The sequence below is a fragment of the Lagopus muta genome, chromosome 1 (genome assembly GCF_023343835.1).
Source record: "Lagopus muta isolate bLagMut1 chromosome 1, bLagMut1 primary, whole genome shotgun sequence".
NCBI lineage: Eukaryota > Metazoa > Chordata > Aves > Galliformes > Phasianidae > Lagopus > Lagopus muta.
Window position 1 is genome coordinate 73,469,131 of NC_064433.1, and position 27,132 is coordinate 73,496,262.

Below are 27,132 nucleotides of genomic sequence, written 5' to 3' on the forward strand. Positions count from 1 at the left end.
ATAGTCTTCAAAATTGACAAAAATAGAGTAGGTATATCAACAAAGTAAATTTCTGTAGTCTGGAAGCAGTTGCCATCTATGTATGAAACTGGCATGTATTATCTAGACAAAGATCAGTAAGCTGTTTGTCCTATACTTAATATAATAATTCTGAAGTCTTGCCACTGAGAGGACCTCTGGGAAGTCTTGATTCTAATAAGGCAGTTTAGGATGATCCTTTTTCCCTTCAGACACTTTCTCAAAGTTCCCATGCCAAGCTGCAGATGTTCTGAACTTTCAGTGTTGTCACAGAAAGTGAACAAGATCTTATTCATAAATTGGAACATTCATAAACTGGGAATGGAGACAGGAATATTTAGGAGAAATGCATCTCCCAGTAGAGGCAAGGCTGAAAGGGAGGCAGTGGCCCTTTCAAGACTCTCATGCAGCATTTTTTTACTATTCACTTTCTGCAGTTTTAATCTGATGTATATTTTGCATCCTGGGGCATCACTGGCCTGTGCAGAAGACTCAGAGATCCTGCTACAGAGCATAGAAAAATGTAACATTGCTATGTAGGCAATGTCTAACTACATCATTTTGTATCTTTGTCTGGATACTACATGCCAGTTTCATGCATATATACAAAATATTTCTATATTTCTGATTTTCTGTAAGTATATCAACAGCAAGAAGAGGGCAAGGGGGAATCTCCATCCCTTGTTGGACTCTGAGGGCAACACAGTTACCAAAGATCAGGATAAGGCTGAGGTACATAATGCCTTCCTTAGTCTTTAATAGTAAGACTAGTTCCTTCCAGGGCACACAGCCCCTTGCACCGCTAGATAGGGCTGGGGAACAGAATAGGCCCTGCATGATCCACTATGAGATGGTTTTGGACCTGCTCCAAAAGCTGGATGCTCACAAGTCCATGAGAACAGGTAGATTGCACCCTAGAGTGCCGAGGGAGCTGGCAGATGTGGTTGGAATTCTTCGGCAATTCTGGCAAACCAGGGATGTCCCAGTGGACTAAAGACTGGCAAATGTAACACCCATCTTCAAAAACAGCCAGAAAGATGATCCTGGTAGCTACAGACCTCTAAGTGTCATCTTGGTGTTGGGGAAGATTATGGAACAGATAATCTTGGGAGCCATCACGAACCAATTAAAGGTCAACCAAGGGATCAGCCCAGTCAGCATGGGTTTATGAATGGTAGACCCTGTTTGACAAACCTGATTTCATTCTATGACAAGGTGACCCACCTAGTGGATGAAGGATATAGTCAACCTGGACTTCAGTAAAGCCTTTGACACTGTCCCCCACAACATCCTCATGGAGGAGATAGCTTTCCATGGTTTGGATAGGCATATACTCTGCTGGGTGAAACACTGGCTGGATGGCCAGGCCCAAAGAATTGTGGTCAATGGAGTTAAATCCAGTTGGCACTGGTCACAAACGGTGTCCTCCAGGGCTCAGTACTATTCAACATCTTTATTAATGATCTTGATGAGGGGATTGAGTGCACCTTCAGTAAGTTTGCAGACAACACCAATTTGGGAAGAAGTGTTGATCTGCCTGAGGGGAAAAAGGCACTGCAGAGGGACCTGGATAGATTGCATCAGTGGGCCAAAGTTAACTGTATGAGTTTCAATAGGTCCAAGTATTGGGTCCTGCATTTTGGTCACAACCAAACCCAAGGCAACCCTACAGGCTTGAGGAAAAGTGGTTAGAAAGTTGCCTGATAGAAAGGTACCTTGGTGTACTGATGGACAGTCGGCTGAATAAGTCAGCAATGTGCCCAGGTGCCAGAAAGGCCAAGGGCATCCTGGCTTGTATCAAGAATGGTGTGGAGAGTAGGACTAGGGAAGTAATCCTGCCCCTGTACTGGGCATTGGTGAGGCCTCACCTCAAGTACTGTGTTCAGTTTTGGCCACCTCAGTACAGAAAGGCCACTGATGTGCCTTGGAGCAGGTCCAAAGTAGGGCATCAAGGTTTGTAAAGGGCTTGGAGAATATGCCCTACGAGGAGAGACTGAAGGAACTGGGCCTGTTCAGTATGGAGAAGAGGAGGCTGAGGGGAGACCTTATTGCTCTCTTCCAATATCTGAAAAGTGCTTGCAGCAAGATGGGAGTTTGTTTCTTCTCACTGGTGACAGGACAAGGGGAAACAGCCTTAAGCTGTGCCAGGTAAGTTTATGTTGGATATCAGGAGACACTTCTTTACAGAAAGGGTTATTAAGCATTGGACTAGGCTCCCCAGGGAGGTGGTTGAGTCACTATCCCTGGATGTGTTCACATTACTTTGTCCACAGAACCACTCATTTCACTGACACAGTCATTCTACTTCTATTTATTCTCACTCGCCTCTTCACATTGCCATGTTATTCATCAGCTCTCATCAAGTATTCATCTTAGGCTGGAATCTCTCACAGATAGGGATGGTATTTTCACTTGTGTTTTTATAAAATGTTTGGTTTGCTTCCAAAGTCTGTTAGAATAAATTTGTGATCGTATCATGACTACTACCTTTCTTCTCAGTTAAGCTCATAGTGGTATAAAGAACAAAGAAGAAAGACCAAGGCGTTAATTTTAGTCTAAAAAAAGTAGTCAGTAGATTTGTTCTGAAGTGGTGCAAATAAAAAGCTAGACATCACAGGCACTTCAAGGTTAAGAATAGCAAAATATTACTTTTGCTTTCTCCAGTGAAAAACATAATATTTCAGGAAAAAGAAATAAAGGGAGATATGACACAAATTAGAATTTAAAGTTAAAATGTTTGTTTTCAAGTGTTTTTAATTACCATGAACCATAAGTCCAATGGTCCAATTATTCAATTCTTTACAAAACTTTTAAAAATACATTTAATAACAGAATTTGGAAACTCCTTATTCTCTAGAAGTTGAACTAAGTTGAACTAAGACATTTCACTAAAATCAAAACTTAAATAAATATATATTTATAAATTAAGCCACATTTTCCAGTGTCGTTGGGCTTCAGTTCTACTATTTTTTGGAAAATATCTGTTCTCATTGTTCTTCCAACACAGAAACAACAGATGTCTGTAGAAGGGAAATGTTGTAGCATTAACCCTTCTGTTAATACTTATTCATGCCATAAAGTGCTATGGAAAAAACTTTAACTGGTAATGGAAGCTTCCACATAGTACCTACCCACTGGCATTGAACATACAATAAAGTATTTTAGTTTATCTGATCCTGCAAATAAGGTTTGAAATAATTACTGTCAGTGCTTTATTGTGTACTGCGTTGAATTCATTCCACCTAATCAACAGCTGCTGTGAAACAAGTAGTTCAAGATGAGAAGAGGAAATGAGTTGAAAACTAAAGTCTCCTGTGTGAAACCCTGGTCAGATCTCACTGGTGTAGTACCATATCCTTGCATTCCTTGCAGATTTGTGGAAGACTTTCTTGCCTCTGACAAGATCTTACAAAGGTAGATATAGCATGGCCCTAAGCAGCATTAATTTTAATATTTTTATCTGGACGAAAATATGAGGCATTAGGTAATGCTGTTCAAATGTATCAATTGTTTCATGATGTTTGTTTGGCTGAAAAGAATGTATGATAAAGTGAGAAAGAAGAAGCTGTGGAAAACTAAAAACTTTCTCCCAGAATTATGTACATACAGTACCAACATACTGAGCAAAAATCCAGCTTTTGCAAATACAGTCATATTTTCTCAGAAAATGTTAATCAGTAAGAATAAAGCTGTAGCCTCTGTACCACCCCAGAGAATTTGTCTGTATTTGTATAGAGAAGTGTGAGAAACACATTAAAAAGTCAACTTCATGCTACAGTAAAAAAAGATCTTGTACGTATTTATCATATCCAAATTCATAGAAGCATAGAATATCCGGAGTTAGAAGGAACACAAAAGGACTGTTAGGTCAACACACAGGACCACTCAAAATTCAAACTGTTTGCCAAGACCGATGTCCAAAAACTTCTCAAACTGCAGCCTACTTGCTACTGCAATCACTGTACTAGGGAACATGTTCCAATGCCCAACCACATTCTCAGAGAAGAATGTTTTTCTAACATTCAACCTGACACAAGATATGCATTAATTTTATAAAATTGAAGATAATTGCCTCCAAAATTGAACCCTGGGGAATCCCAGTTGTGAAAGGCCACCAGCCAATATAATCCCATTTAATATAACCCTTTGAGCTCATTTTGTCAGCCAATTACTATAATTGTTATTGTAATAATAATAATACCCACTGTATTATGCAGTTAAGTTACAATCAAAAAGATCAACACAGTGGAAAGGTGGTAGAGGAGCATAACAGCAAAGGGACTAGTGCAGATAGAATGGTGTTACAAAGGAAAAGTGTTCACCCGTCTCCAAAGATCTAGGCTTGCAGAAAAGATCTCTAATCAGAGCTCTTTATCCAGTCAACCCTTAAGGCAGTCAACACTTAAGTGATGTCTAAGAGAGGTGGAGCTAGGATCCACCCCTTCCAGTTGCACAGGTGAAGCCTGGGGTTGCTGTGACCAAAGTTTAAGGACCAGCACTTGGTCTTGTTGAAGCCTTTGGCCTCAGCCTATCGATCCAGCCTATCCAAACCTCTCCGAAGGGCCTTCCTACCCTCGCACAGATCAACACTCCCTACCAACTTGATAGGAATTTGATCTGCAACTTTCATCTGCAAACTTTCTGAAGGTACTCAATCCCCTCATCCAGATCATAAATAAAGATAGATGGTTGGACTAGATGATCTTCTAAGTTGTTTCCAACCTTGTGATTCTATGATTCTATGATATTAAATAGGATGGGTCCCAATACAGACCCCTGGGGAACACCACTCATGACTGGACACCAGCTGGATTTAATTCCATTCATCACCACCCTCTAGGCCTTGCTCTCCAGCCAGTTCTTTACCCAGCAGAGTGTACTTGTCCAACCAATTGAACTGCCAGCTTCCTCGGGAGAATACTGTGAAAGATAGTGTCAAAGATTTTGCCGAAGTCTAGCTAGAATATGTCACCAGCCTTTCCCTAATCCATTAGTCTAGTCACTGTGTTATAGAAAGAGAGAAGGTTGGTCAAGCAGAACTGGCCTTTCACGAACCCATGCTGGCTGGGCCTAATCCCCTGGTTGTCCTGCACATGCCATGTGATTTCATTCAAGATGATCCATTCCATGACTTTCTCTGGCACTGAGGTCAGGCTGGAGTTCCCTACATCGTCCTTCTTATAGATGCAACCCTTCTTATAGATGAAAGTCACATTTGCAAGCCTCCAGTCCTATGGGACTTCTCCAGTTGATCAGGTGGAAAGTGGCTTAGCAATCACATCCATCAACTCCCTCAGCATCCTTGTGGATCCCATCTGGTCCCATGGACTTATAACAGTCTAGATGGAGTAGATGGTCTCTGTCTCCACCTGAATTGTGGGGGGTTTATTCTCTTCCTCATCCTAAATTTCCAGATTAGGGTGTAGAGTACCCTGGTCTGACTATTAAAGACAGACGTAAAGAAGGCATTGAGAACCTCAGCCTTTTCCTTATCCTCTGTGGTCACATTCCTCGAGTTGCTCATCCCTTCTTCCACCAGGGGCAGACTCTCTTTTTCTCCTGGAGTCTTTGTAAAATTCCCAGTTCATCCATGCCAGTCTTCTTCCTGGCTCATTTTATGATGCTCATGGACAGCCTGCCTCTTTGCCTTTAAGACTTCCTTCTTGAGGAGTGTCCACCCTTTACCTATCTGGTCTGACTCCCAAGTAATTCTCCCTACCAGTGTCATGAGTAGTTCAAAGTCTGCCCTCCAGAAGTCCAAAGTAGCAGTTTTGCTGCCTTTCCGTCTTGACTTCCAGGAATTCACCAAGAATTGAGAACTCTCCCATTTCATGGTCACTCTGTCAAAGACAGCTCCTTACCTCCAAATCTCTCACCAGTCCTTCTCTGGGAACAGCAGGTCCAGTGGGCACCTTCCTGGCAGGCTTTTTTTACCAGCTGTGTTGGAGAGTTATCTTCCACAAATTCTAGAAACCTCCTAGACTGCTTCCTCTGCACTAGATTATATTCCCAGCATACATCAGGGAAATTGAAGTTCCTTATGACAACAAGGGCTAGCAATCATGCAACTTCTACCAGCTACTCATAGAATATCTCGTCTCTTTCATCCCGATTAGGCAGCCTATAACAGGCACCTTCAGGATGTCAGCCCTGTTGGCCTTCTTCCAGTTCTTACCCATAAAGACTCAACATTATCATTGTCATTCCCAAGCTCAATAACATCTAGATACTCTCTAGCATAGAGAGCCACACCAACATTCCTCCTTCCTAGGATATCTCTTCCAAACAGCTTATAGCCATCCATCATAGCATTCCAGTTTGGGAGTGATCCCAACATGTTTCAGTAAAGGTAACTAAGTTATAATTTGTCTACCATATTGTGGCTTCCAGCTCCTTCAGTTTGTTGTCCGTGTTGCATGCCTTAGCATAAATGCATCTCAGCTGAGCCATTTGCCTCACCTCCAGCCCTAGACTTATTCCTTCAGACTTTTCTTCAGCAAACCTCATTTTATCCCCTTCCTCCCTCATACATAGCTTAAAGCACTATCAAATAGTCCTACCAGCTCCTCAGCTAGGATCAGTTTCTTCCTTTGAGACAGGTGAGACTCATATGGAGGTATCAGGCCTGGTGCTGAGTAAACCACTCCATGGTCAAAAAAGCCAAAATTCCTGCAGTGACACCAGCCTCTTAGCCACATTTTTATCACATGGGTTTTCCTGGTTCTCTCAGTATTCCTTGCTGTCACTAAAGGCATAGAGGAAAACACCACCTGTACTTTTGCTCCATCAGCTGACCTCCTTGATCCCCTGAAGAATAATCAAAGAGTAGAACTAGACTAAAAAGTTTTTTAGTCATGTCTTTGACCGAGGTCAAAAGAAGGCAGCACAATTGTCTACAAGTAGAGTCTGATTAACATATTGAGCCCTCTGTTCCTCTCGGAAGGGAGTTGCCTACAATTACCCTTCTTAAGCATAGAACATCATGTAAGCAATGCACCATCAGTGCAGTTTTGACCAGAATGTGTTAAAGCCTAATTTTTTCCCACTGGGAGCTTACTCTTCCTTCATACCTGCCTCCTGCTTGGCATTTTACTGCTCTGTCTCACCAGAATGCTGTACATGGGACCCAGACTGCTTAGTCAAAGCTTTTTCTTCCTTAACTCTATTGTCAACTGATAATTATACTCATTTTGAAAATAATGGGACATTTACCCAATGGCACTATTTATAAAAGCAGCCACTTTAATCACTTGCAATTTCTGTCCACCAAATACTCAAATCAAGAGCTGAAAACAGAAAAGAAAAAAAAAAGTAGCATAACTAGTAATGCCGGAAGACAGCATCTCACATTATATCTCATAGATTTCTGCAAATTCAAATGGAGTGTTAGTATGCCTACTTGCTGCTTACTTCCTAAATTTTCTATAGTCAAAGAATAGCAGGCAGTGTCTCCTATGTTGGATCTCTCTAGGTTCTCTAAGAAATACTTTTATTTTTATGAGGTATCTAAAGCAGTGAGACAACACAGACTTCCCTCATTCTTCAGTTTCTACACAGAGGAGCACTGGCCAGAAAAGATAAAGGCCAAGGCATCCTCAAAACTGCTTATTTGAGAAGAGTTCATTCTTTCAGTCCTTAAAAAGAGAAACTTTAGAAATTCTTTTTGTAAAGTCACATCTGGCCAGACTTTCAAGAGCTCTCAGCTCCCAAAAGTTTTTATGATTCTCAGTGGGCAATATAGTCTATTAAACACTTTTGAAAATATAGTCATATATAAAATTAAAATGAATTGAATTCAGTGTATTCTTTGGCCTGTATTCCTGACAGCTGTGATCAGACAGTTATATCTCAAGCTTGTGGATCCATCAGCAGCATCCCTCCCTGAGAACAGCCTAAATGTAGGCCCTCTTTAGGGTCTTTAGTAGGAATGCACTCTACAGCAGCTGATCTAGTAAGCAGCTACCTCTGCTATCTACCTGGGTTCCACTAAAAGCAGCACAGTGTTCCTGGTGGTTACTCAAGGTTTCTCTTCCTTATAATAATGCAGTCAAAATATTTGGTTGGCTTGACAGTGAAATGCTTTGGCGCGCTGTACAGATTCCAATTATTTCTACTCTGAAAGAGATCATAATCCTCGGTGAATTTAAATTGCATACTGCTACATTATTTTACTGGGCCACTCCTAAGGACTGTTTCATATTTATCTTGAGTGCTTACAAAGCAGCATCCTGTCTGTTTAAACCTGCAAAACAGGAAACCTGAAAAAACTTGGTTGTCATAAACTTAGAACCTTCCAGATTTTCCGAGTAGGTTTGCCAAGGTTCATTGTTTAAATTTCATCTGACTGGCTCAGTTTTATTTTTGCTTGCCTGAAATTTCTACCTCCAATACTTTCACCAAAAGTTATTCAGGGATTTAAAGAAATCTCTTAACCTCAGAATGGTCATTTTTCCTACCAAGCAGATATGATTGCAGCTGGCTGATCCACTTCACTCAGAGTTCAATCTGCCATTAAGTATTATACAAAAGTTGATAGCTTTCCTTAAAAACAACCAGCAGTTGGACTGGTTTCTCAAAACCCTAATGGGTCAACTGAGCAGCTAGGAACTCTTTCAACAAATGCCTTCAGGTGAATAACAGATAGAAGAACTGTGTTCCTCCAGCATTTTGACTCTCTTTCAGCCTTAAATTCATTTGATTTGTCTTCGGTAAAGAAAAATATTCAGACGAATGGAATTGACTTATTAGATTGACAACTGTGACTGTATGGGAACTGTTTAGTCACGGTCTGAACAACAGATTGATCACCTGAGGCAAGGACTGAGTCAGCCATGAGAGCACAGGTGAAGGCAATTAATCTGTGAGACCAGAAAGGGTGAAGCCTGGCTCCATCTCTCCTACACCCTATTTAAAGGCTGACTGCCGCTGGAGAAGAATGTCTTTCTGGAGATCTCTTCCTTTTGAGTTTTTTTTACTGTGAGCCTAGGACATACGTGATCATTTCATTTATTTTTTGATTGTCTCTTTCCACCACAATAATCTTTCTAACTATAAACCTGTAAAATACCATCCTAACCACACTACTCTTCCAACTGTATATTTGTTAATTGTACAGTGACATTTAGTTACTTTAGGCACTATAGCTACACATGCAACTGGAATGTATTCAATGCATCCTTTTTTTTCTACTACAGTTTCTCCAAAACTCAGCCCTAAGTTGGCTCTGGAGAGTTGCAGCAGGACTTCCAGAATGACTCTGGAGCAATGATTTAACTTAAGCTTTATACAGAAAAACTGTAAACATTTGTCTAAAAGCTACAGGATCTAGCCCAAAGTTTAACACGGTGAAACTTGTTATATTTCATGACACACAGATCTTGGGGGGAAAAAAAGTTCAATAGAATCTTTATTTGTCCACCTCAAGCAACTAGCAATAAACAAATACATTAATTAGATTTTTGTTTAAAATTGTAATAATGTGCAGATAGAGTCAGCAATTCTAATATTTCCAAGAGAATTAAAAATTCACTTCTAACAATTCACGAACTGCACAAACTGTTACTGGACTCCTATTTGTATTGAATTGCCGCATCAGAATCTAGCAGAGTAAGAGGACTTAATATTTGGCAATATCTTAGGAACAAGAAACTTTGGTCAAATCTTAAACATGCTATTGAAATAGCTTAAAACTACAAATGATTTGGTTGAAATTGCAATGAAATCCTCTTGTTCCATCAATGGACTAAGCTAGAACTCATGTCTAGAAAAATCCTGAACTCTATAAACTTTATAAAATTTAGGAAAAAACAATTCTGTGTTGCTCTTTTAAAAGACGTGGAAAACACAGAAAACATACTTCAACTCTCAAAGTTCTTCAGTACATCATAATTTACTAATTGATTCCCTTTGTTTCTACAAGTTTATCTTATCCCAGTAAGGAATAATATTTATAGGTTATTTTTTATTTATCACATGCAACATATTTGCTGTCAATATTGTTTTGAGAATAGCAGGCCATTCCTCTAGTTTTGTTGTGATCTTCATGATATCTAGTACTATAACTCACAAGCTTGAAATTATATTTCCTTAAGAACACTACAATTTGCTACACTGCCAGTTAATTGACAACAGATCCAGTGAAAGGAAAACAATAGCAATAGCTTCCTTATGGTTAAAACTAATAAAAATAAGAATTATTTGAAATTGTTTTGTTTGCTTTATCTATAAGTTAAGGCCACATATTTCACATTTCTATATTTGATAATTTTGCCCTTAAACTACTGCCGAAGAAGATCATATTGGCTTTAATTTTCATACTATTCAGAATCATTTTTGTCAAGATAAAATATCTCCTTTCATGAAATGGTGTTTTGCATGGTATTTGTAAGTTATCCTTCAGAAAAGCATAAGTAATGAAACAGTTACAATAAATAATAATCTCCAATAAATAAAACAACTTTTTTGTATGTTATCAACTGTGTGGGAGGATTGATAAGGTAGCATATCTGACATTACCTCAAAAGGCCTGGTAAAACTTCTTTTCTGATACCTTTAAATATGTGTTGCATGCAGTAGGACAAAAAGTGTAAAATTAATATCAGAATAATTGTTCTACAAAAAAATCGAACATAAAAAGACTCTTTCCTTACACAGTATATTTTGAAACACCTTAAACCTGAAATTTCAAAATTTTGATAAATCATTGTAGGGAGCTGTTAGGTCACAACTTCAGCTGGTGATTGAGCACCTGGTGAAGGGGTGTAGCTGGCCTAGGGAGCACAGGCAAATTGTTTGCATCTGTGCTCCCCATGTGATCAGAAGGGGTGGATCCAAGGTGGAGCCACCCTGGGTTCATATAAGAGCCAGCCAGATGCAAGAACATCTTTTGGACCTAGGTTATTCCCTGGGTTGCTGTACAGTTGAAGATCCCCTTCACCAGCTGGATGAGTTCAACTCATCTGTGTGTGTGTGACTATTGGTTTACCTGTGAATACTTTTCTTGGTGTTGTCAAGATCCTATCAGAAGCAATTTTGCTTATTCATAAGTAGATCGATTATGAATATGTAAAATAGATATTTTTTTTCTGTATTTTGTTACATTGTTCATCTCCTTAAAGTACTTATGTCTTAAATCTGTAGGCAGAAATTAACCAACACTTTTTAAGGAATTCCCAAGTAGGACGGATTTCTTCTATGAGAAATGTTGTGTGGTACACTTTTATTGCAATTCTCATTTGCAGCTTTGAATAAGGCAATCTTTTAATATGGATCTTTCATTGCTTTCCACTGATGTACAATTACCAAGGGAAAAAAAACATATTGTTTTTCTATCTCTTTGAAAGATTCCCTTATTTTGTTATTTAAGTTGCTTGAACATTCAGTTTATCAGAACAATCAATATTACAAATTTCAGCTCTAAAGTGAAAAATTCTACCAAGCTGTTCCTGAACTTCAAACTATTAGCAATTATTCCATAAGTAAACATGGGGTCTCTTCCTCCTTAATTTGTATGATTCCCAGGTGACATCAATAAAAATGATTTGAATGGTCAATTAAGAATTCAAGTTTACCTATTTCATGAAATACCACAATGTGAAAGATCTTCCAAACAGCTTCCCATCCTATTTCAAAATCAAGTGTATCATAAAAATTAACGGATCAGCAGGCAAGTGTCTTTTTCAGTTAAATGTGATAATAGCTAAAAAAGTTGAGCAGTTTCAACTGGCTTCTTCAGCTTTCCAGGGAGCAGATACCCAAAGAAGTTTAATGTAAATGTATTTAAAAATGCAGACACGATTGCTGCATGCATTAATATAATATCGTAATCATCTTGGCAACTATCTTAATTTAATGTTGTTTCCACAGACTTTATTACTTATTTTGGAGAAAATGATTGCTATGGAGTTAGCACGTGTCCAACAGCCCAGGTAGTGGACGTGATTGTTGCATGATCAACTGCTGACTCCACTCCCACACTTGGAGGGAAGGCTATTGCCTTGAGCAACCAGAGATGCATGAGAGCAGAATGAAGAATTAAAAAAAAAAAAGTTCAGAGGTAGTGGTGGGTGCCCCCTCCACTGAGCAGCAGCAGTACAGGTCAACAAGACATCACTGATCAGCCTGCAGCCCCCTTCAAACCAGCAAGATATCACTGGGCTCCTAATGGTGACTGTCTCTACATCATAACCTGTTTACTAGGATTCCTGATTGTTGACCTCCCCATCTTCCCTGCATTCCTTAACTGCTTAGAACCTGTAATAAACCATTTGGTGAACATTTGGACTCATTTGGTGTCCTAATCTTGTTCTGGGTATACATGCTGAACCATCTCCTCCAACAACTGGAATAAGGCATCCACTCACTTTAATAGGAAGATCTGCATCACTTTTGTAAATAAGCAGCTTAGGCTTCAGTTAGATAAAGCTCATAATTATATCTGTACTCAGGACACTGAATGAAACTGTACTAAACATGAGATTTCCACAAAAAAATTGTTGCTGTAAAACTAGTCACATCCTTGCCAGAACAGAGGGACAAATATACTGGAAAAACACAAGTAGTATCACAGGAATATACATCTAAGTAAACTCTAATTTAGTATTCTCAAGAGTATAACTTTAGCATCATAATTGTCCTGAAAGCATCAGCTGTGGAACAGCAGACTTCTGATTTCATTTTAGGTAAGTAATTAGAAGTTTTAGCCACTAGGGTCAGAGCTGTCATGGTTTTATGATTTTTTTTATCTGTATTTTGCATCATAACATCATATACTGCACTGGGAGTTAAAAGAATTAATGCTTTGGTTCTGTAGATAGTTCTGGGTACCTGGTTCTCAGAAGAGAATTACATACCCCAGAGGACTTTGCATAGTTCTGTTTGTTTTCTCTTCAGAGGGAAAGATAAAACTGCTCATAGATCATAAGACATCCCTCTTTTTTTCAACCTTCCAACACATCTGTGCTCCAGGCCATATTGCCTCAAGTTACTCAGAGTAAGGCCTTTGGTTTTCAAACATTCTCATTTTATTTATTAACTTCATTTGTTATTATATAGTACTATGATGTGTTATCTTGCATTCCAATGTCACATTTAGTAAGTTAATTTATTTCTCTGCAGATGGTTGCCGCTGTTTTGTTTTTAGGCCCATCTCCCTACCCTTTTCCTTTTCCCGGGGTATGGGTCCACTGATTCCTCCATCCCACTAGTCACAGAACCAGGCCAAAACAGTCCATAAACTGTTGACAAAGCATACAGCAAATTACAGCTGTTTACCAGCTATGTGCAAAATGAATGACTTAGTTATACTAGTTCTCAAAATATATTTAGGCAAGAAATTCATAGAGATCTATGTCATGGCATGACAGTGAATGAAGATACAATGAAACTGAGACTTCACAGGCATCTGTGTACTCACATAAAATGAGGAAATCTTTAACTGCAGAGAGACCTCTATTTGATGAAAAGCCCAATACTAGAGGATGTCCATTACTAATATCCAAAATGATGAAATTACTAAGCCAGAGATCTCATGGAAGCCTATGCCTTAATATCAAGAAACCATGCAAAATCTACCTTTTTGTAAGTCTTACAATGGGTAAAACATACAACTATTCAAAGGCAGAGAAATAAAGGATTAAAATCTCAAAAAATAAGGTGGAATGGCTATTCTAGTATTCAGTACTCATCATATTTAATGTCTAACTTTTCAGGATCTTCTAAAGTGAAAAGCACTGGTACATCTGTGGGTTAAAATTAAGGAACAGACCAATAAAGGACATGTGGTAGTAATGGTCTTCTACAGGCTGTCTGGTCAAGGGGAGATTGTTGACAAAGCCTTCTTCTGCTACAAGAGGCATTACACTCACAGGCTCTCATCCCGATGCGTGATTTCAACCATCTAGACATCTCGTAGGAAAGCAACATGGCAAGCTGCAAGAAATCCATGTTGACAATAGCTTCCTTGCTCAGGTATTGGACAGACCAACAAGAAGTGAGGTTTTGCTAGACGTGGTGCTAACCAACATCATTAAAGAGGTTAAGACCAGAGACAGCCTAGGCTGTTGAGTAAGAGAAAAAATAAGCTGCAACGTACTTCATTTGTATTTTCTGTATTCATGTTTTTGTTTTTCAGCTTTTTCTGCAGCAGTTTGGTTTCATACTCTGGTCTCGGACGCTCCTAAAAAAAAAAAAAACAAAAAAAAAAAAACACAAGAGGTGAATAAAGAGAATAAACATTATAATCAGGAAATGTCTAAGACTGGTAAGGAGTACTTCAAATCAACATGAGGTAATCAACACCATTATATAGACAATTTTACATTTGGGAGTCTCTCTAAAGTTGTTTGAAAGGGAGGGACCAGGAGTGTTGATTGGCTGAAGATTGACACGGGAGCAAATCAAACCAACTTGATACAGGAAATAGAAAGATGATACTGTTTCATCCTGTGAAGACATACAAGCTAGCCTCCCCCTGCTGCTTCTTGTCCACTGACTTAAATTTGCAAGGCCTGAAAGGCAGGAATAAAGGAAGTCCTGCTGAGATCCCAAAGTCACTCCAAAAGTAGCTCAGTCACTTCAGACTATAAGTAAGAGTTTGTACTGTTGTATTTAGTTACTGTCAACTGAACAACACAACCTCCTATAACCCATCTCTACCGAATATCAACACCTGAAACCAAGACATCACTGATCAGGGAGCAGTGAACTGCTCTGCTTTGCTGTATTTGTATATCTGTCTGTCTGTGTTTCCTTGTTTTCTATTTTTTCTCTTCATCTTCTTTTATTTTTTTACTCTTTGTAGTAGCCATTGCCTAAAATTGTCTTACCTGTAAAGCTTATTGATCGTAATTAGCAACTTAGCCAATTTTACTTTCAAGTAGCTGTTGTTGTTAGTTGTTGTTAAGAAAGCTTTTGATAACTAACTGCTGTCTACTATTCGAGTCCTGAATGACTTCATCACTGTAGTGACCCCTGCTGACTAAAGGAGGTGTGACTCAGGAGGTAGAAAAAAATTCACTTCCCTCTAAACCCACCGTGTGTTACAAGACAAGAAAAAAGAAAATTACTCCAGATCACTTGTTCACAATTAAACCATGTAGATGAGTCAGTGCCACATCTCCTTTTGGACTAGGGGAATCACTACCTAGTGTTGTGGGATATGTTACGGGATGCAGAGTGAAGGAAAAAAAAGGACAGCATCCTTTCAATATAAAATTTGGGAAGAACAAAGGGAAGGATAGGGGGTCTGCAGAAAACAAGATAAAGAAAAAGCTGAGAAGAATATGGTCTTCTGCCACTCAAACTAGCTAAAAACATAGTCTAATCATATCTAAATGTTAAAAGCTAAACTCTGGGATGCAAGCTAAGTGAGGAAAACTGAAGTGTGCTGAATGATTGCAGAGATTATGTGGGAAAAATATCCACTGCTCAGAGCCCTTTCTGAAATGCCAGTGTATCATGACTAAAAAAAACATACACTGCTGTATTCCCTTCTGACCGTGACTACCACAATCACATACATTTCAGATCTGTATCATTGGTCATGTAAACTACTCTTACTATAGTTTTTTTTTATATGTTTATCAGCCTAGTAAAAAAAGTAATATTTTTTTCATAAATCTGAAACAAGAGAATAAGAGTACTTTGGAAAAAATAAAATAATAATCTTGATGGGTAATAGGACACAGGTTGCTTGGAAATTTAGAAGTACTCTTGGGCGATATACACACTGTTCATTCTCTCCTAATTTGCAACATCTCAAGCATTCTCTGTTGCACCCTAATTCATAGACACTCCGATCCAGTGTTATTCATCTTGATCATTGATTGGTCCTGAACAGGTATGTGAACACACTGACATCTAAATGACTGTCTTAAATTAGCATTTCCATGTCTTTTTTACCTCTATGAAGAGATCGTTTGTACATCTGCCTTAAAAGGCAGTCCCATGATTGATATTTGCTTTCTACCAATCCCTGGGAATCTAGTAATGTGGTAGGCTTGCAGGAAGTTTTTCTCTAACATCCAAGTACAAATATGACTCTGAAACTCTACTATATATATTTGGTATTATATATTATATTGTTATTATATTATATTATATTGTTATATATTATATTATGCATTATAATATATTTATATAAAATTATATATATATCATATATTATGGTAGTATATCAAACAAATCTAAAGTAAACTCTAGCACTGTAGCTTGTTTAACACTTCAAATTTCATATACTATTCAGATTAATAAAATATATTCAAGAAGAAATCAAGAAAGGGTACCAATTGATCTACATTCAGTGGATCTCTGCTTTGAAAGTGCAAATATCACAACATCACAGAATCACAGGATCACAGAACGGCCAGGGTTGGAAGGGACCTCAAGGATCATGAATCTCCAACCCCCTTGCCACATGCAGGGCCACCAACCTCCACATTTAATGCTAAACCAGGCTGCCCAGGGCCCCATCCAACCTGGCCTTGAATACCTCCAAGGATGGGGCATCCACAACCTCTCTGGACAGCCTGTTCCAGCACCTCACCACTCTCTGGGTAAAGAATTTCCCCCTGATGTCCGACCTAAGGATCACAGAGTTCTTTTGCACTACTTATGCTTCACATAAAAATCAACATCACAGTTAATGAAGCTCAGGAATCACTATAGCAATTCTTTTCAATTGCCAGTTGTTTTTTTTTTTTAGTGTTCACATTTGGTCAAGTTATGTTTAATTTTCCTAGTAACCATTTCAATGTCCTTTAACTGCATTTCACACTTACATCTGGATCAGAACAGTTTATCTATTTTCTCTGAATCTGCCAAGTTATCTTACCCTTGAATAAGAGACTGCAGGACCTCCTGGAATGCAGGTGTCTATATATTTATTTATGAGACTACCTAATAAAACAATACTTTATAATACAGATCTAGAGATATTTGAACTAAATTTTGATTATATATACATGGATATAAAGGAAAAGTTCAACTCTCTGCTGTAAAAATAGCAGGATTCAGAATCAGTTCTTGTTTGAAAATGGGAAGAGTTCTACAATTAGGACAATGAGCCAGAAATAACTGTGATGACTTGAAGAAGTCCAAATACACATATAAGGATAAATATGAATCCTATGATGCTGGAAGTGTACCAGTACAGCTTTCAGACATTTACTGAAAATCAAGCTAGCCAAGGTACTTGGAGGCCAAATGAGTGATCAGAGTAAAAAAAATGATTCCAATCCTCTAAAACAAAAAGCCAAATTACAAAATTTTTACTCAGACAAAACCCATATGGATGTCAGTGGGAATTTTCCCTGAGAATGATCTCTGGCATTTGCCTCAAACACAGTGTATTTGTCCACTATACATTGCTAATTAAAGTTATGTATGTAATGATCCAGTACAAGAATATCTAAAGAAAATTTGAGTCTAAAGAAAACCCTGAATTTCTCTGTGATTTAGAAAGAAAGTGATAACAGAATTCTACAAAATGTTCATGACAAATGCATTTGAGCAGCTAATTAAAAATAGAAAAACATCCCAGATTAACAGGCCAAAAAGAAAGTCAGCACACTGCTTTGGTTTTACTCCTTAAGGAAAGTCTAAGAAAAAGTGAGAACCCATTCAACAGCCTTGTCCTAATTCGTTGAATGCAAGCAGAGCGGAAAAGTGGTGAACACTGATTAAAAAGAAGGTATTCACAAATATTCACTGAAAAAATTGCTGAAATTATACAACTGATGCTCCAAGATGGAAACTTGGAATGAGTAGAACAAAGAGCCTTGATGTTCTCCATTGCAAAAGGGTTAACTATTACAAATCAAGGGTTAAAAACCCCCTATTACTTCTGATGATGACATAGTGGGAAGTTGGAAGGGAATAGAAGGAAAAGATTATATTTTACACCAAAGACCCATTTAGACTGTCTTAGTAATGGGATGCTCATCCAAGGAAGATTTATTTTTTATCTCAACATTTGTGAACAGATCATCATCGGTAGGTGCTCACAGTCTTTTTAGACCAAATCACTAGTCCAATAAACTCATTTATGAAAAATTAATACACAAGTTTAAATAAGCTTGAATACCATTATTGTAAGTCTAGAAATGTTGAAAGTTAATAAACAAGCACAAGGTCTTCTAAAGTAACACAAATAGAATCCTTAGAGTTGGTAGGGACATGTAGAGGTTATCTAGTCCAGCTCCCCTGCAGTGAACAGAGACATGCCTAGCTAAATCAGGTTGTCCAGGGCTTGACCCAGCCTTCTCTTGACAGTCTCCAGGGACAGGGCATCAACCACATCTCTAGGCAACCTGTTGCAGTGCCTCACTACCCTTGCTGTAAAAGACTTTTTCCTTATGGCTAACCTAATTCTACCCTCTTTGAGCTTGAAGCCATTTCCTATTGTTCTATCACTACAGACCCTGGTAAAGAGTCTGTCCTCTTCTTTTTTCTAGCTCCCTTCAGGTACTGAAAGGATGCTATGAGGTCACCTCGGAGCCTCCTCTTCTCCAGTATGAACAGCACCAGATATTTCAGCCTGTCCTCATAGGAGCGGTGTTCCATTTCTTAGATCATTTTTGTGGCTCTTCTCTTAACATGCTCCAACAGGTCCATGTATCTCCTGTAATGAGGACTCCACAGTACACCAGGTGAGGCTTCACCAGTGCAAAGTAGAGGGGCAGGTTCACCTTCTTCAACCTGCTGGCCATGCTTCTTTTGATGCAGACAAGGATACTTCCTGGGCTTTCTGGGCTGTAAAGGCACATTGCTGGCTCATGTACAGCTTCCCATCCACCAGTACCCCCAGATCCTTTTCGGTAGGATTGCACTCAATTCTTTCATCCTACAGATTGTACTGGTAGCGAAGGTTGCCTTCACTTAGGTGCAAGATCTTTCATTTAGATTTGTTGAACCTCATGAGATTCACCTGGGCCCACTATTCAAGCCTGCCTAGAACCCTCTGAATGGGATTCCATCCCTCTGGTGTGTCAATCACATCCCACTGCTTGGTGTCATCAGCAAACTTGCTGAGGGTGCACTCAGCCCCACTGTCATCAATGTCACTGATGAAGATATTAAAGATTATTGGTAGCACTGACCCCTGGGGGACACCACCCATCACTGACCTCCATCTACACAATGTGCCATTGACCACTGCTCTTTAGACTCAATCCTGCAGTCAGTTCTTCGTCCACTGAATAGTCCACCCATCAAATCCATACCTTTCCAATTTGGAGAGAAAGATGTTGTGGAGTACTGTGTTGAAGGCCTTATGAAGTCCAGATAGTGGCTCTTCACTGGTCCACTGATGCAATGACACCATCATAAAAAGGCCACTTGGTTGATCAGACGGGATTTGCCCTTGGTGAAGCCACGCTTGTTCTCCCATATCACCTCTATATCTTCCATGTGCCTTATCATAAATTCCAGGAGGACCTGCTCCATGATTTTTCCTGGCACGTAGGTGGGACTGATGGTGGATTCCCAGGATCGTCCTTTTTACCCTTCTTAAAAATGGGTATAAAGTTTGCTTTTTTTCAGTCACCAGGGACTTCACCTATTGCCATGATTTTCCTAATATCATTGAGAGTGGCTTGGCGACTACATCAGCTAATTCCCTCAGGATTCTGGGTTGCATGTCACTGGGACCCATAGACTTATGGATGTTCAGGTTCCTTATGTGGTCATGAACCTGATCTTCTCTTACAGTGGGAGGGACACTGCATCCCTGATCCCCTCCTATCAAACCAAATATTTGAAAGCTGTGTGGCAAGAAGTTATCAGAGAAGACTGAAGCAAAACTGTTGTTAATTCTTCTTCTTGTCTGTTGTTACCAGCTTGCCTGTGTCACTCATTGGGCAGATTACGCTTTTCTAGACTGTTCTTTTCTGATTGAGGTACCTGTAGAAGCCTTTCTTGTTCTTCTTGGCATCCCCTGCCAAATATAGTTCAAACTGGGCATTGGCTTTCCTGATCTCATTCCTACACACCCCAGCAGCTTTCTCATAGTCTTCCCATGGTACCTGTCCCTGTTTCCACTGCCTGTGCATTTTCTTCTTGTTCTTCAGTTTGACCAGCAGGTCCCAGTTCAGCCACACCAGCCTCTTGTTTTCTGTCCTGACTTGCTACACCTGGAAATATAGAGCTCTTGTATGCTGAGGAAAGCTTCTTTAAAGATCTGCCAGCTCCACTCTGCATATGAGAACAGTTTCCAGGGGGTTTTGTTGACTAACTCCCTGAAGAGCTAGATGTTAGCTTCACTGAAATTTAGCATTCTAATTCTACTCTTTGCCTGTCTCATATCCCTCTGGAGCTTGAACTCAATAGTGGCATGGTCACTACAGCCCAGACAACCTCCTGTCCTGATGTTACCAATCTATTGATCATTTGCTGCGGTGAAGAGCAGGTCCAGTATTCCCCCTCTGGGATTATTCAATTATTTGACTCAGGAAGCTATCCTCAATGTATTTCAGGAACCTCTTGGCTTGCCTACAGGTCTCCATGCTACTTTTCCAGCAGATATCTGGCTGGTTGAAGTCTGCCAGAAGGATGAGCACTTGCAGTCACAATGCCTCCAATACCTGGAGGTAGAAGGCCTCATCGACAAGCTCTGACTGATCTGGTGGCCTGTATTAGAAACCAATCACAAGTCTCCCTCTGCCACCTTGGTCTCTATCTGTGATCCATTGGCTTTCAACTTGCTTGTGACTATTGTTTAGCGACAGCTCTTCACATTCTATTCGTTTCCCAATGTAGATAGCAACACCTCCTCCCCTCCTTACTTGCCTGTCAATTTTGAGCAGCTTGTAACTGTCAATAGCCACTCTACTGTCATGGGAATCATCCCACCAGGTTTCAATGATGGCAACTATACCATGGTTTTCTAGTAGCACAGTCGCTTCCAGCTCCTCTGTTTATTTTCCAAGCTGCATGCATTGGTGTAGAGGCACTTCAGCTGGGCAGCTAGTCTTGTCACTTCCTTAAAGAACAGCTCTTTTATTCCTTTTAAATATTTCCCCATTGCCCTTTCCTATTTCCCCCAGCAGCTTCATCATCTTAAGGCTTATGTGCTGCAGTGTTGCCAGCAACTCTCAAGGCAATGGATCCTTTAAAAATAAAGCAATCATACAAAAATAATTTTAAAAAATATTATGTATACTGTGGAAATGTGTATTTTATATAGATAAGCAGATATAATGCATTGTAAATCAAGACCATGGTATTTTTGAACCATATATCTGTATGTGACTGTAAGGCTTGCTCCAAAAGTAATGATTTCTATTTTATTATTATGACCCACAATGTCACAGGGGGATGTTGATGGTATGGCAGTAGAGGATGAACCTTTCTACCAATATTCTGTTGCATTTTGTTGCCATGAAACAAATACCAGCAGAGAAGTAGTCTGATAAAATGATGTCTGACATGGGAGTATGTCTGAAGCAAAGATGTAGAGTTCAAATTTCTTCATACAGAAAAGAACCCATTGACATTCAGTGATGCTTGATGAATGTTTATGGAGACCAAACAGTGGACATGAGTGCATGAGGTGGTAGATGGTGCATTTCAGCAGTAGCAACAATGACATGAAAGACAAGCCATGTCCCAGATGACCATGCACTGTTGTCACATTACAAAATGAAGAATGTCTCTATCAGCTATTCCATGCAAATCAGTAGATTATGACCATGGAACTGTGTATGGAGCGGAATATCAGCTTCAGTGCACTGGAAACAATGACAGTATTGGAATAGATATAAGTTTGCACCAGGTGGGCCCCACAAATGCTCACACAGGAACAGAAATAGCTCAAGATGCAGCCTTTAGTAGGTAAAATGATGTGCACTGTCTTTTGGGAAAGTAAGAAGGAGATTCTTCTGAGTTTCCAGGAACCCTGAAAAACCATCAGTTCTACTCACTTTACTGTGATTATGACTAAGCTGAAGGCTCAAATATCCAGAATCAGGCCTGGGACAATCATCCTCTTGCAATAAAATAATGCCAGGCTCAGTGCTGATTTGAAGACATGGGAGCATATTGGCAATCTTGTCTGGACTGTCCTACCCCACCCACCATATGATCTGGATTTAGCTCCTGACTTCCATCTGTGCTCACCAATGAAAGATGGACTGCAGGGGCAACATTTTCTTAGCAGGTGAGAAACAGTGGATCACATCCATTGGTGCAGATTTTTACAAGTGTGCCATACATAGCTAATGATGGTGACTATGTTGAAAAATTGTTTCGTAGCTAATAATTTGCTTTATCAAATAGTGTCATTGTGCTCTTTGTATCTGTTGTAATTTCCATGGAAATAAATAGGAGGCAATACTTTCAGAGTTTTCCATGTATTTTGTACTACATGTATTTTGAAATGTACCCGCAGATTTTTAAGTGCCCTTAAACTGGAGCCAAAAAACATATGCTGCCATTGCAATATCAAAATACCATGCTTTGTAGGAAACTGTGGTAGAATACAGCACCATTTATTTCTCACTATTACATTTGATCCAAATGTAACCCATTGAAATACTTTTGTTTGTAACAAGAATTTTAAGTTTGAAGCCAGATGCCACTCTAATTGTGTTATGGGAACATATGTTTTAAATTATTTGTTCTACTGCATGAGAAATCTTCACTAAAACAAACATTGCAAACATATCATAAAAAAAAAAAAAAAAAATCAGCCACAAAGCTGCATTTCCAAACCCTTGTGAACTTTTCAAGTTGAACTATGATCCAGTTTGGAGCATTGGCTCATAACTATTATGAAGAGGTACAGATCCTACTGCTAATCTGAACTGAAAATCTGTTTTTGAACATATTTTTTTCCAGGTTTTACTAATTTGTTTCAGCTATACAAATGCCTCTTGTAAAAGGAGCATGGCCAAAAGAACACAGTTAAGGGAGGTTAACTTCACCTACTCTGCCTTGGTGAGGCCACATCCGGAGTGTTGTGTCCAGTTCTGGGTTCCCTAGTTCAAGAAAAACAGGGAAGTGCTCAAGAGAGACCAGACAAAGATTACAAAAATAATTAGGAGCCTGGAGCATTTTCCTTATGAGGAAAGGCTAATAGACCTGGGACTGCTGAGACTGAAGAAGAGAAGACTGAGAGGAGATCTTACCAAAATTTCTCATAAATATTTAAAGAGCAAGTGTCAAGAAATGGTGCCACGTTTTTTTTTCAGTGATGCTCAAGGACAGAACAAGGGGGGTAAGGGACACAAACTGGAACACATAGGAAATTACTGTGTAACTTGCTGTAGGGAACATGCTTAAGAAAGGGGGTTTACTAGATTATCTCCAGAGGTCTCTTCCAACCCTTGTGTGATTCTTCCCTTCTTCTGCTCAATGCCCTTTAAAAACTCATATCATTTATTTGTTGCCTCACTACAAACACTGCCCAGTTTATTTCTGGAATTACTTTCCTGCAGCTTTAGTCAGTAGATTCAGATCACAGATGAGATGCCAGAATTGATAGCAAGAATGTACAGATGGCATTTCTATCTACAGACAGCAGAGAACTGTTGAGCTATTGAGGTCTAAGAAAGCTCCTTCCCCTTATTCTGCAGAAGGTACAATGGAATCAGAATATCTAATTCTCAGATTTCTTTGAAACTCTCATTTCAAGACATTTACCTTAACACGCTCATATTTGAACATGTTATGGTAAGCATACAATCAAATATGTTGAGAATTCCATTGTTGTATAAGGAAATAGCTCAGTTAAGTTAACAAAGTACAGATCACAAGTTTTTTACATAAACCTACACAAATGCCAAAATTGCTTTGTACTGCAGAGTACAAAGGCTGGTTTTATCAGTATTCCGTATCATAATATCATGTGACAGGCTGTTGGGTGCAGAAAACACAGTGCACTGTGGAGCGGTGCTTTTTGTTTATTTCTAGCAGTCTCGCATGAGTTCTGAGTTTCTAAAGAGAAGATACATCTGATTGTCCAAAGGAAAGATATATTAGGATGTACTGCATTTTCTAGGAACCTTGTGATTCTGAGTGACAGGGGAAGAGCTCTCTGGTCTCTTTCCAGGACGTAAGGGATGGAGAGCCTGCTGATAAATATTTGGATTAATTTTCTCTCTCTCCTCCTGTTTTATTTTTTGTTTGTTTACATTTACTACCCTTAATTATTCTGCATTATCTCACATTCCTTTTAATAGATCAGTATCTCCTATCTCAATCAGGTTTTTGATTCTTCCTTCCACCCCACATCCCTCCCCCCCCCTCCACACTTTCTTCCGAGGGTAGGTAGGACTGTCGCATGATTAACTCTTTAAATTGCAACAGTTCCAAAAGTAATGCTTCCTATTTTGCTATGCTAATCCATAATGTAAGAGGCAAATATTGGTAGGAGAGGTTAAACTTTCCAAAAAATGTTAGGTTGCATTTCTTTTGCCATGCAAAAGATGACAGCAAAGAGATGGTATAACAAAATAGCACCCAATATAGAAGTGCATATGAAGCAAAAGTGTGCAACTGAATTCCTCCATGTGGGAAAAACTGTGCCTATTAACATTCATTGGCAATTGCTGAATGTTTATGAAGACCAAACAGGGGTTGTTATCACAGTGAGGTGGTGGATGGTGCCTTTCAGTAATGGCAACAGATTTTTTACAAGCATAGAATGGAGGCTCTCCTTTATCACTGGCAAAATGTGTAGCTAATGGTGGTGTGTAAAACAAACAAAGGTGATGATGGAGCCTTTATTTGAGATACAGGCAATATAGAATAAGATGACAAAGAAAGAGGAATTAAGTCACCCCTCCCAGCAACAATTCAGAAAAAGGGTGAGCTCAGGAATGCAGCCCTTCCCAGTTCAAACTCTGGCATTTCAGAAGGGGAGGGGCAAACCACTCAGGCTCTGAGTACATACAGTACATTACCAACACTAAGAGGTGGGCTAAGAAGAAATTTCAGCCCTTGTTGGACACTGAAGGCAACACAGTAACCAAGGATCAGGATAAGGCTGAGGTACATAATGCCTTCCTTAGTCTTTAATAGTAAGACTAGTTCCTTCCAGGGCACACAGCCCCTTGCACCGCTAGATAGGGCTGGGGAACAGAATAGGCCCTGCATGATCCACTATGAGATGGTTTTGAACCTGCTCCAAAAGCTGGATGCTCACAAGTCCATGGGAACAGGTAGACTGCACCCTAGAGTGCTGAGGGAGTCAGCAGATGTGGTTGCCAAACCACTCTCCATCATTCTTCGGCAATTCTGGCAAACCAGGGATGTCCCAGTGGACTAAAGACTGGCAAATGTAACACCCATCTTCAAAAACAGCCAGAAAGATGATCCTGGTAGCTACAGACCTCTAAGTGTGATCTTGGTGTTGGGGAAGATTATGGAACAGATAATCTTGGGAGCCATCACGAACCAAGTAGAGGTCAGCCAGAGGATAAGGCCCAGTCAGCATGGGCTTATGAATGGTAGACCCTGTTTGACAAACCTGATTTCATTCTATGACAAGGTGACCCACCTAGTGGATGAAGGATATAGTCAACCTGGACTTCAGTAAAGCCTTTGACACTGTCCCCCACAACATCCTCATGGAGGAGATAGCTTTCCATGGTTTGGATGGGCATATACTCTGTTGGATGAAACACTGGCTGGATGGCCAGACTCAAAGATCTGTAAACTGTATGAGTTTCTAAGCCAAGTGTTAGGTCCTGCATTTTGATCAAAACAACCACAGGAAACCCTACAGGCCTGGGGAGGAGTGGCTGGAAAGCTGCCCGATGAAAAGGTACTTTGTTGTACTGATGGATAGTCAGCTGAATAAGAGCCAACAGTGTGCCCAGGTGGCCAAGAAGGCCAAAGGCATCCTGGCTTGTATCAGGAATGGAGTGGTGAGCAGGACTAGGGAAATAATCCTGTCTCCATACTCAGCACTGGTGAGTGCATTTCAGCTGTCATTAAGTAATATTATGAAGTTTTTAAATCCTTTCTCAACTTCATAAGTTCCTCCACAAATAACTTCCACCGAGTTTAGTATTTTGTGCAGATTGAGAGAAGAGCTATTGCTCCTTCCACCTTATTGTTTTTCTGGCTCAGTCTTTCTGTGACTTTTTGGGAATAAAAATCATAAGATAAATAACAATCATAGAATCTTAGAATCGCAAGGTTGGAAACAACCTATAAGATCATGTAGTCCAACCATCTTCTCATTACCACTGCTACCACAAGCTACTAAACCATATCTCGCAGCTCCTCATCCAGACGCCTCTTGAACATTGCCAGGGACGGTGACTCCATGACCTCTCTGGGCAGGCCATTCGAGTGCCTGAACACTCTCTGAGAGAAAAATTTTTTCCTCATGTCTAGCCTAAACCTTCTCTGGTACAACTTGCAGCCATTTCCTTGGGTCCTGTTTGTTGCCTGGGAGAAGAGGCCAAACCCCTCCTCATCACAACCTCCCTTCAGGAAGTTGTAGGTCTCCCCTGAGCCTCCTCTTCTCCAGACTAAACAATCCCAGCTCCCTCAGCCGCTCCTCATAAGGCTTGTGCTCCAAACCAGTTTCATTGCCCTTCTCTGGACACGCTGCAGGGCCTCAATGTCTTTCTTGTAGTGAGGGGCCCAAAACTGAAGGTGCAGCCTCACCAGTGCTGAGTTGAGGGGATGATCACCTCCCTACTCCTGCTGGCCACACTATTTGTAATGCAGGTCAGTATGGCATTGGCCCTCTTGGCCATCTGAGCACACTGTCAGCTCATGTTCAGCTGAGCATCAGCCTACACCCCCAGGTCCCTTTCTTCTTCACAATCATCTAGCCACTCGTCTCCAAATCTGTGTTACGCTGCATGGGGTTGACACTCAGCCTTGTTGAACCTCATCCCATTCATCTCAGCCCAGCAATCCAGCTTATTTATATCCCTTTGAAGGGCCTCCTTACCCTTAGGCAGATCCACACCACCTCCTAACTTGGTGTCATCTGCAAACTTATTGGGGGTATGCTCAGTCCCCTCATCTAGGCCATCAATAAAGATATTAAACAAGATGGGCCCCAGTACCGACCCCTGGGGGACACCACTTGTAACGGGTTGCCATCTGGACTTAATTCCATTAATCACTACCCATTGGGCACAGCCCTCTAACCAG

The 27,132-nt window shown here is 39.9% G+C and overlaps 1 protein-coding gene across 2 annotated transcripts in view; it reads right to left on the reverse strand.

Moving 5' to 3' along the window:
* Positions 1 to 27,132, reverse strand: part of ANO2 (anoctamin 2) — a 186,144-nt gene that overhangs the window by 59,030 nt on the left and 99,982 nt on the right. For both annotated transcript variants that reach the window (XM_048934567.1, XM_048934569.1), the window contains one exon: positions 14,111 to 14,194. In XM_048934567.1, the coding sequence (XP_048790524.1) occupies positions 14,111 to 14,194 (84 nt within the window). The remainder of the gene's footprint in view (positions 1 to 14,110; positions 14,195 to 27,132) is intronic.